Below are 10,533 nucleotides of genomic sequence, written 5' to 3'. Positions count from 1 at the left end.
TGAGTTACAGTTTACAGGCGTGAATGAGAGAACTTGTAACTTTGAAACCTAATGAAGGAATGGGCGAAGGAGTGAATCCACACGTTAGACTGCTCTGTCCAAAGCGGATGTAGCCCTTGTTTGCCATTCTTCTTTGTGTGTTTTATGAACTCATAGGCTAGAGTTGAATTTATGGAGTACGTTGTCCTGCCAATGTGAGAGATCCAAGCAGGCCACGACACTGCTCAGTCCAGAAGAAGCTTCCTCCTGTTGCTTGGCACGGTCTGCTGGACAGGGTGGGTGCTACTGAGTGCTTTGAGAAGCTCTACGGAAAGTTGCTCAGCAATAGCCAACACACCCCTGGGTTCTCAAGGCTCTTTGCAGCATCGATGCAAAGCATAGCCCCGTAGCAGCTCCTGGGAAGAAATGTCCTGATGCAGCTCATCATACGGTCACATTTCAGGACTTCTGCTGCTCCCCCTTTAAACACTGCCGGCCTTCGCTGGGCTACGGCAGCACTTCAGGCTGGTCTAGGTTCTGCCAGTCGTCCTGGGGCATGAACGGTCCTAGCGAGACATCCCAGGCCCTGGAGACCTACCCGGCGGGGGAAAGGCTGGAGCAAAGAAGAGGTGCCCTCCGTGCAAGAGGCTCCGGCGGGATGAGCTGTCAGAGGACGAGATTAGAGAAGACTTGAGCAAAGCGGAGAGGCAGAAGACGTCCCCGTCGGGCCCCCACGGGGTGCACCCTCAAGTGCCGAGGGAGCTGGCAGGTGGCCTTGCGAGGCCCCTCCGCAAGGGAGATGCGCCTGAGGACTGGAAGAAAGCAAAGAGCCCATGGGCTGAGGAGCAGCGCGGTGGCCGGGAAAGCGGACGAGCGGCCGGCCCCAGGTGGTGGCCGGTGGCACCGAGTGGAGTCGGAGGCCAGGGAGGAGCGGTGAGCCGCGAGGCAAGGGGCAGTGCCAGCAGGTGGAGGCAGGTGGTCCTTGCCCCGGGCTGTGCCCTGCTCTGGGCTCCCTGGGCCAAGGCAGCCATGGGCATCCTGGAGAGAACCCCCAGCCCCGTGCCCCCCCAGGGCTCCGCCCACTTTCCGTTGGGCTCCCGCCGTTGGTCAGTTGGAGCCAACAGCCCGCACAGACAGCAGCAGGGAGCTGTGCTGGCACGCAGCAGCGCTGGGAGGAGGCAGGCTCTGGCCGAGCAGCCACTAGCACCGGCACCGGCAGCCCGCTTCCCATCCTCGCCGTCGCTGGCTGGTGCAAGTCCTTGGTGCCCGGCGAGGAGCCTCCTGTCCCGGGCGCGATGGGCCAGGCCAACTGCTGCTGCGGCTCCAGGTAGGCTCCCCGGGTGGCTCGGGGACACGCGGGCATGGCCGGGCCCCGCAGCAGCAGCAGCCGCCTTTCTCATGCCCGCCACTCTCTGCTCTGCAGGAAGGCTCTCAGCCAGGCCGAGGCAGTGCTGAGTGCAGACGTGCGGCTGAGCCAGGGCCACAAGAGGAGCGCAAGGCGCCTTCTCCTCCTCCAAGAGGAGCTGGTGGTGGCCAAGTTGCAGTAAGAGCCTCAGAGTCCCGCTGCCTTTGTCCCATCCCTGGCCCTGGGACCACTGCGGGGACCCCCGGGCCCCAGCCCCGGGCCCTTGGTGCTGGACGCATCGATCCACGTCCGTGCCAAGGGCAGGTTGGGGAGCCCGAGGAGGCCACCTCCAGGCAGCTCCCTGCCTTCCTCTGCTCTCCGCAGAGGTGGCACCAGCGTGCGCCCACAGCTGCGCCTGGCCCTGGAGCAGCTGTGGGTGCTGAGCGGCGGGAAGGAGGCGGCGGGGGAGGAAGAAGAGGAGGAGCAGGAAGGCAGCGGCGTGGACAGGAGCTCCCTCGTCTTCGTCTGGCCCAGCGGCTCCTGCATTGCCACTTTCGGGCGAGTTGCGCTCCACGGGGCTTCGCCCTGCTGCCCTTCGTCCGTCTCCTTGCCCACGGGGCAGGGCTGTGCCGGCGCCCGCCTCTGCCCACGGGCTGGGGGGCAGCGGGGCCTGACGCTCTTTCTCCTGCTCTCTGTCTGCAGCTCCCGGGCGCTGAAGGAGCTGTGGCTGGACACACTGCTGGGGTGAGCCAGGGGAGGGATGCTCCAGGCGCAGCCCGACAGGGGAAGACAGCTCCCCAGCTGGGGAGAGGTGCCCCCGCGGCACCCCCTGACAAGAGAGAAGAGGCGTCTTGGGGCTCAGCCGGCTCTCTCCCTGTCCCTTCTTGTGGCACAGGACACCTGAAGGAGCCACGAGAGCGCGAGTGACCCGTCTCCCATCGCTCCAAGTCCTGGAGCGGGAGCTGAGGCGCCGCCATGTCGTGAGTGTCTCTCTGGCCTGGGCTCCTGGGCTCTGTCCCCGAGCGCTGGTCCTGCAGCTGCCGAGCAGCAGAGGCACGGCTGCTCAGCTCCTTGCCCTCTTTCTCGCTTGGCCAGGGGAGGACATTCAGCGCCAGGAGCCTGGAGAGGCTGCTGGAGGGCCAGGCCGAGGTGAGAGCGGCGGCCTTTTGGCCGCCTCTGGCTGTGCCGCCATGTGCGGCGAGCAGAGCGAGCTCGTGCGGGACAGAGCGCTGGAGGGAGGGAGGGAGGGAGGGTGCCGCGGTGCCACTCAGGGAGCGGAGAGGCTTGGGGAGCCCCCAGGAACGCCGGCACGTCCTGGCTGTTGGCGCTGGGAGAGAAACCTGCCGCGCGGGGCAAAGAGCCAGGGAGAGCGGAGGGTCCCGGCTCCACCACGTGTGGGCTGCTGGTGCCGGGGGGCAGCTGGCCGGTGGCCCTTTCTGCTGTGGGGCTGCCCTCTAAGCACAGCCTGCTTCTTGCAGGCTGATCCCAAGCAAGGGCTGGCGCCGGTCCCGTCCAGCGACGCGGGGGCACACTGCCGCTCAGCAGGTGAGTATGGGAAAGCAAGGCCAGCTCCTGCAACCGACCGGCTGAGCTGTGCTCACTTGTCCCTTGAGTGTCGCCATGCAGGTGCGGTAGCCCAAGGGAGGACGTCAGCGGGAGGAGCCAGGACACCCGCTGGGCAGCGGCCGCTGGACGTGGTTCTGCGGGGACAAGGAGCCTCTGCTGCTGCTGCTGCCCGGGGCTTGGCAGGGCGAGGGCTGGGCCGGGCTGTCCCGGTGGCACGCCGGCTCTCGGAAGCCTCCCAGCCAGAGCCGCGGTTCCGGCCGCTGGCTCCCTGCCCCTCCTGCCGCACCGCTCAGCACCGCGCTGCAGGGCAGGGCAGGGCAGGGCAGGGCAGGCTCCGGGAGCGCTGGCCTGGCGGTCTCCATTGAGGGGCTCGGGCTCTCTTTTCCTTTGCAGCAGGAGGGAGCAGCAGCAGCAGCGGGAAGAGGAGGAGGACACGGCTGCCCTGGCCCTTTGCTCTGCGGCGCAGCCCGGCCGCTGCCCAGGCGCCAGGGCAGGCGGGCTGCGGCTGCAGCAGGGCGCTGTTTGGCCAGCCCCTGGCAGCCGTCTGCGGGGAGGAGGGCACGCTGCCCCGGCCCATCCAGGTAAGGCAGCCTGGACAGGGGGTCCCCAGCCCTCCAGCTGCTCCGTAGAGGCTGTGGGTGTCCCTGGGAGCTGCGGGGACGAGGGCCTGGGCACTTCACCCCCAACAAGGAGCCAGGTCTGGGGCAGCGCTCTGGCCAGCGCTGTTGGAAGGCAGCTCCGCGGGCAAGCAAGCGTCCTCCTGCCTCTCCTGCAGGAGCTGCTGGCTGTCCTGCAGCAGGAAGGGCCATCGACGGAGGGGATATTCCGCTGCGCTGCCAGCGGGACAGAGCTTCAGGAGCTGCGGGAGGCCCTGGACCACGGCGCAGAGGTGGAGCTGGGAAGGCAGCCGGCGCTGCTGCTGGCCGTCCTCTTGAAGGTGAGCACTTGGGAGCTGCCGCCGGAGGAGCTCCTGGCTGGCCTGGAGTGTCCAAAGGCTCAGCTGGAGGCCTGGGCCTTGCAGGACTTCCTGCGAAGCATCCCCTCCAAGCTCCTCGTCAACAAGCTCTACGAGGACTGGATGGCCGCCATGCGGAGGACCAGCAAGGAGGAGAAGATGGCAGAGCTGAAAGGGTAAGCGTGGGCAGCAGCCTGCGTGTTGAGCAGGAGCCCCGAGCGCTGGCCGAGAGCACCTGGAGAGCTGCGCGACACAGCCGCCGCCTCCCACCTGCCTCGCGCGAGCCTGGGGGACGGCTGTGGGCAACATCTGCTCCATGAACCTTGCGTTCCTGTTCCCTCAGAGTGGCCGAGAAGCTGCCCGCGGCCAACGTCCTCCTCCTGAAGCGGCTGCTCTCCCTCCTCCGGCACATCGGCCACAGCGCAGGCACCAGCAGGATGAGCCCCAGCAACCTGGCCGTCTGCATGGGGCCCAGCCTGCTGAGCCCACCGCACGAGGACCTGCTCCCGCTGGAGGCCATGCTGGAGGCGACCCAGAAGGTACGCTGTATGGCCCTGCTGGCTGCAGCCTTCCCGGCCCGGCCCGGCCCATCCTCTGAGCTTGGCTGCTCAGAGGTCTCTGGCTGCCTCCGGCCTGGAGCGAGGGTCGCGAGTGGGAAAGGCCGCTTGCTCGGCCCCGTTTTCCGGCAGCTGGCTTGAGAGCAAGGCTTTGATGTGTGCAGGTGAAGGTGCTGGTGGAGTTCCTGGTGGAGAACTCCAGGGAACTCTTTGGGGAGGACACCGCTGAGCTTTCCCGTCCAGCAGCCGAGGAGTCGCCAGCCCCCAGGCAGAGCTCCCAAGGTAAGTGGAGGGACCGAGGCTTGTCACAGCCTGGGGCTCGGGATGCCAGAACCCTCGGCGTCGTTTCTGGCGGGGCTGGGCAGCGAGCGTCGCCCTCGGAGCCCCACTTGTCCCCTGGCCTCTCTTGGGCCGCTGGCTCTCGGAGCACGAGCGCTTTGTTTTGCTCGGCAAGGTGAGCCGAAGCTGGCAGACAGGGCAGCCGAGGGCTGAGCCCAGCAGTGGCATAGGGCTTTGGCCGGAGCTGGTTTCTCCTTCCCAGAAGTCCCTCACTGTGCTGCATGTGCTTTTCCTTTCGAGGCCCACATTTGGCAGAACAAAGCGTCCCTGCGGTCAGTGCAGAGCCCGAGCGTCAGGCAGAAGCCTTGCCACGCACACCCCCCTCTCTAGAGCTCGGTGTCCTCCGAGGAGCCGGGGGAGATACGGTGGTGGGGTCTGACGCGGGAGAGGTAGGTCAGGTCCCCAAAGCCTGTGACAGCGTCTCTGGTGTGGGAGGGGAGTTTCTGGAGAGGCCAAGTGGCTGCTGTGCCTCCGCCTGGCAGCAGAGCTGCTGCGGGTTTGGGTGATTCCTCTGGCACCCGGGATGGGCCGTGGTAAGGAAAACTGGCACGCTTGTTTCTCAAGGGCACTGGGCGTGTGCTCCAGCAAACCAAATGCCCACAAAACACCGTCGGAAGGGCAGAGGGGAGCAGCCGCCAACTGCTGAGGGCTTTTGCCCAGGTCCTGCTTCCTAGCAGAGCTTCATCGAGTCTCTCTGGAGGGGGCGGGCGGGGGGGGGGTGCTGTGCGGACCGTGGCGGATGCAAACCAGCCAAAGGGCTCTCCTCTGCAGAGCTGAGGTAGCAATTTGTCCAGGAGCTGCTTACGGCTCCAGGTCATCTCTTGGCACCTGCTACCTCCGACATTTCTGTTGTAGGCACCTCCGGCTTTGCCTCCGAGCACCCCCGAGAGCGCGGCAGACTCCGCGGGGCACCCCGAAGAACTGGCGAGCCTTTCAGGGGAAAGAAGGTAAACTGAGCTGGCTGTGGTTCAAATGGGAACGGACTCCAGCGGATGGTGGCTCTCCCTCACTGATACCTCTGTGGGATGGAAAGGTTTGCAGGCTCTCCCCAGGCCAAGGGAAAAAGAAGAGGGCGAAAGAGGAAACAGGCCTGGGGGGAGGAGAGTGAAAGCCGCGTGGAAAAGAAGTGGAGGAAGAGGGAAGAAGTTTCTGGGGCTGGACCAAAGAGAAGAGGCAGGAGGGTGCAGGAGGCCAGGAGGCCCAGGTGTGTACCAGGCTCTGCCGCCCATCTTTGCCACGAACGGTTCCTCGTGAAGGCTGTTCCCCCAGGAGAGGGGAACAAAGCCCTGCCTCGTCCTGCCCTTCTGCCTTTATGGGAGCTTTCTGACTCTGTCCTTGCAGGTGCCGATTCATTTTCCCTGGCTGAAGCACTGTGAGTCCTGGGCCCCCACAGCTGATGTCCACAAATAAAATGATCTTTTCTCTCTTCGGACTGTGCCTCCTGCCATAGCACATTCTGGAGTGGGGAGCTGTGGTCTGGGGGTGAATTGTCAGGGAGGAGTTTGGGATCGTCCCTTGTCCCAGCAGGCAGCCCTTTGCAGCAGGCATCAGGGCTGCGTGGAGGCGCTTTAGGAGGGAAACTGTAACGGGTTTGCGTGGCAAGGTTTTGGCGGCGGGGGGCCTACAGCAGTGGCTTCTGTGAGAAGCTGCTAGAAGCTTCTCCCACGTCCGATAGAGCCAATGCCGGCCAGCTCTAAGACGGACCCGCCGCCGGCCAAGGCCGAGCCCATCAGCGACGGTGGTAGCGCCTCTGGGATAACATAGTTAAGAAGGAGAAAAAAAAACCCTAGCAGGAGCTTTTGCAGCCAGAGAGAGGAGTGAGGAGATGTGAGAAACTCTGCAGACACCAAGGTCGGTGCAGAAGGAGGGGGAGGAGGTGCTCCAGGCGCCGGAGCAGAGATCCCCCTGCAGCCCGTGGAGAAGACCATGGTGAAGCAGGCTGTCCCCCTGCAGCCCATGGAGGGAGCATGAGGGGGTGTAGAGATTCCACCTGCAGCCCGTGGAGGACCCCACGCCGGAGCAGGTGGACGCACCCACAGGAGGCTGTGACCCCGTGGGAAGCCCACACTGGAGCCTGCTCCTGGCAGGACCCATGGGCCCGTGGAGAGAGGAGCCCACACCAGAGCAGGTTTGTTGGCAGGACTTGTGACCCCGTGGGGGACTCCACGCTGGAGCAGTTTGCTCCTGAAGGTCTGCACCCCGTGGGAGGGAGCCACGCTGGAGCAGTTTGTGAAGGACTGCAGCCCGTGGGAAGGACTCCTGTGGGAGGAGTTGGTGGAGGACTGCCTGCCGTGGGAGGGACCCCAGGCTGGAGCAGGGGCAGAGTGCGAGGAGTCCTCCCCCTGAGGAGGAAGGAGCGGCAGAGACAAGGTGTGATGAACTGACCACAACCCCCATTCCCCTGTGCCACTGAGCGGGGAGGAGGTTGAAGCCAGGAGTGAAGTTGAGCCCGGGAAGATGGGAGGGGTGGGGGGAGGTGTTTTAAGATTTGATTTTATTTCTCTTTGCTCTACTCTGTTTTGCTTAGTAATAAATTAGATGAATTTCCTCTCTAAGTTCAGTCTGTTTTGCTCCTGATGATAATTAGTGAATGATCTCTCCCTGTCCTTATCTCGACCCATAAGCTTTTTTTTCATTGTACTTTTTCTCCCCTGTCTAATGAATGAGGGGAGTGATAGAGCAGCTCTGGTGGGCACCTGGCCCTCAGCCAGGGTCAACCCACCACACAGACAAACATCATTAGAGCTGAATTTCTGCAGAGCATCATAGTGACATTCAATGGACCACTTGCACAGTATGCATTGCCTTCAAGTGTCCAGACCAAACTATCTGGACCTGTAGCTGGGGCCAGCTGTTTGTTAGAAAGCCAAGCTTCGGGCAAAACAACCTTCCAAGCTTCCACACTTGCTCCAATTTGCCAGCTAAATGTACAAAGCAAATAATGGGGAAGGGGAAGAAGGAGGGGAGGATCACACTGTTGCTTTGCCAGAAAATGTCAAAATAAGCTAGCGATAGGAGCCAGTAGAGCTACTTACACCACATTATAATATACAGAGCATTGCCTGCCTCCTGATCCTGATTGTAATTTGTCATTATACTGAAGCCTCATTGCATTTATTTCCTTCAAGGGAGCCAGAAGTCTCATACGCCACCCCTCATCTTTAAGTGAATGTGGTCAGGCTGCCTATTGAGACATTTCAAGGGAAGGCCAACATCCGCACCTTGGAAAGCCAACAGTTTCTCTGTGCGGAAACCTAAAGGACACAACACAATGTGGAACAGTCTGTCCCAGCAAAGGGCTGAACTACTAACCTTCTCTGGCACTGGCTAAAAGCAGCAAATGCTCCTCCTCTGGAAGCACAGTGAGGTATAGCTCTCAGCCTACTCACACAAGCAGTCAGCACTGCAAAGGATGCTTTGGGGATCCTCTCCAAGTTTTAGTACCTGCCTTCTACCTGCACCCAGAGTCAGGCAGCCACACACCAGGCAGACTAAAGACAGACTTGTCTAAGACCTTCTGTATTAGACTCGTGTTGACCTCCAATTTAGTTTGTGCACCCAGAGCAGAGCAACTGGACACTACTTAAAAAAGAACAATGCTGAAATCTTCTTATTTTATCCATCTCTCTGGCACTCTGAGGCACGTTTGTGGCTGGGGACTGTGGCTTAGCCAGGCTGGGTGTCCAAGTACACTCACTATGGTAGCTCAGGTCTCTGTGCAAGCTAACCAGACCTTAAGGAGAAGCCAGCTCAGTATTTCAGCCAGAGCTGGCCTGAAACAAGGTTGCCCTCCCAAACCCTCACTGCCCCCTCCCACTGCTAAAATATAACCTACCTATCTTGAGCCAAGACCCCAGAAATGTGTCTCTCTACCCTATGACTTACATTCTCCATGCCTTTACATGCAGAAGTCAACTCCATTTGCAAGTCCTTTTCTAAGTTCTCTCCCTTTTCAAGCATCCAAGCCTGAGGGTAAGGTTCCGCAGTAGCTTGAGCTCGAGTCTGTTTTGATCCCATCTTCATCTCTGTAATGCAAGTCACATAATCCAGCCTCCTTCCTTGCACTGCTATTGGTGGTCATACATGTGGACCAGTTTAAGGAGCCAGGACAGCTGAAAATAACCCACACCAAGCAGAAAAAAGAAGTGATTAAGTTTCAGACAGATCAGTCTCCTGAACAGATTCACTGCACATGAATGGAAAAGGAGGTAAATATCTTTGCATGGGAAAGATGTAACAAAGCAGTATGGACCTAGTACAGTAGAACTAACTGTCCCCAAAGGCAGTGGCCAGGTGAGAAGTGAATCTGATACTTGCTAAGCCCAGGACAGCAAGATGGGGGCAGATGGACAGAAGAAAAGGAGGAGAGTCCTAGGGTGGCTCCAGCAAGCTGTGTGTACCTAAGGCCACCTCTGAGCTCTGCACTACACTGTAGCTCTGCAGTACAGACATACTTATTCATTGATCTCAGAGACGGCAAGTAAAACCATCAGCAGTGTAATTTCCCTTTCTAGCTCCAAATGTGCCCTGTAAAACTGTTCAAGAGTTTTCCTTTGTATGAATTAGGAAATGCACATACTTTGCTTCATTCATATATTTAATTATCAGGTGCCCATCTTGTAGTTAGAATGCTTCTTATTGTCCTTAAAATTTAGTTCATATCCACCCTTTACTGTAAGAAAAGCAGCAATCCCTACAAATTCAGATTATTCCAACCCAGCATCCTGTTTTAGACTACAGCAATGAAAAAATGTCATTGGTAATTTGGACTATTGTTGAATATGCCAATAGGTTTGGTTTGTACTCTTAAAAGGGAAGTCAGATAATTGCTTTGGCAAGACTACACACTGCATGGTTATTGCAAAACCTCCAGCAAAGATACATTTTTTTAAAAAAGGTTTTCAAAGACTCTTAAGCCTATCCTCTTGCCCCCAGCACCCTCTTTTTTCCCCCACCCCAAAATCTCCCAGCTTTACTTTATTCCTGACTGCAAAATCAGCATAAAAAGTAAAACCTGACAGGAATTGGAGGAGCAGTGTTTAAGTAAAGGCGAAACAAATCTTAAAAGGATTTTGGTCATTTTTAAATATTTGAAGACTGCAACCACAAAATCAAAGTTTTGTGTTTCGGATACTTTTATGTACTAGTCTAACTGAAAACAGCTTTGTATAAAAATACAATTTTGCAAGTCAGCCCACTTCCATAAAGAGAACTATCCCCTTAAGCTACAGCTAAAGGGTCATTTGGCCTGCAGGGACTTGCCCCCTTCTCTCGTACACTCCCGTTAGCAGAATGGGAATGACCCAGCATCCCATAAACCTCTAAGCCCTTGAAATACCAGAGGCACCCAAGTCAAAGAGTAAGAAAAGCCATTAATTTGGTGTTCATTTCCCTTTTTAGATGCTTGGTGTGAGCTGTTTCTGGACCTGGATCCTGCAAAGGCTCAAACACAGGTTTAGCGTTACACACTGCATGGGGTTCCATTTACTTCAACAATTGCAAACACTGGGAGGCCCAGGAACTTACAGGCAAACTGGAAATCAGGCTCCGCTATCTCTTTAAAAAGGATCCCATCTATCTGAAAAGCCTGTTTGCATCTGGGGGGAGTTGGGGTTGTTACTCTATTACAGTTACATTACACCATGATTAGTCCAACTGAAAGAAAACAGCAGGAAGAAAAAAAAAATAGCTCCTACTTCCTCTCCACTCCCAAGTTAGTTTATTATGTGTATTTGATGGCCCTTCACGAAGAGGCAGTAAGACCCTGAACCTGCAATGACCCCTGTTTCCAC

At 58.5% G+C, this 10,533-nt stretch overlaps 2 protein-coding genes across 4 annotated transcripts; both read left to right on the top strand.

The window, feature by feature from the left end:
* Positions 1-353: 353 nt before the first annotated feature.
* On the top strand, positions 354-3,266 carry LOC142601155 (uncharacterized). 3 transcript variants are annotated; one of them, XM_075749700.1, is made up of 7 exons: positions 355-1,306; positions 1,403-1,522; positions 1,709-2,068; positions 2,220-2,304; positions 2,420-2,473; positions 2,803-2,869; positions 2,951-3,266. In XM_075749700.1, the coding sequence occupies exons 1-7, from the start codon at positions 1,275-1,277 to the stop codon at positions 3,253-3,255; spliced, it is 1,023 nt and encodes a 340-aa protein (XP_075605815.1). In that variant the 5' UTR covers positions 355-1,274; the 3' UTR covers positions 3,256-3,266. The 3 variants fall into 3 exon arrangements, with proteins under 3 accessions (XP_075605814.1, XP_075605816.1, XP_075605815.1); XM_075749699.1 differs by having other exon boundaries at positions 354-1,306; positions 2,803-3,266; XM_075749701.1 differs by lacking the exon at positions 1,403-1,522 and having other exon boundaries at positions 354-1,306; positions 2,803-3,266.
* LOC142601224 (T-cell activation Rho GTPase-activating protein-like) lies at positions 3,259-6,514 on the top strand (the record flags this gene model as incomplete). The annotated part of the gene is made up of 9 exons (XM_075750015.1): positions 3,259-3,471; positions 3,666-3,827; positions 3,912-4,021; positions 4,189-4,384; positions 4,567-4,684; positions 4,982-5,130; positions 5,597-5,688; positions 5,775-5,945; positions 6,083-6,514. Coding segments are annotated over 9 exons (1,236 nt in total), but the record flags the coding sequence as incomplete, so codon positions are not given.
* Positions 6,515-10,533: the final 4,019 nt, after the last annotated feature.

Source organism: Balearica regulorum, chromosome 3 (genome assembly GCF_011004875.1).
Source record: "Balearica regulorum gibbericeps isolate bBalReg1 chromosome 3, bBalReg1.pri, whole genome shotgun sequence".
In the NCBI taxonomy this organism is placed as follows: Eukaryota; Metazoa; Chordata; class Aves; order Gruiformes; family Gruidae; genus Balearica; species Balearica regulorum.
Note: the sequence above shows the minus strand (reverse complement) of the source record. Positions and strands in the feature narration are given on the sequence as shown.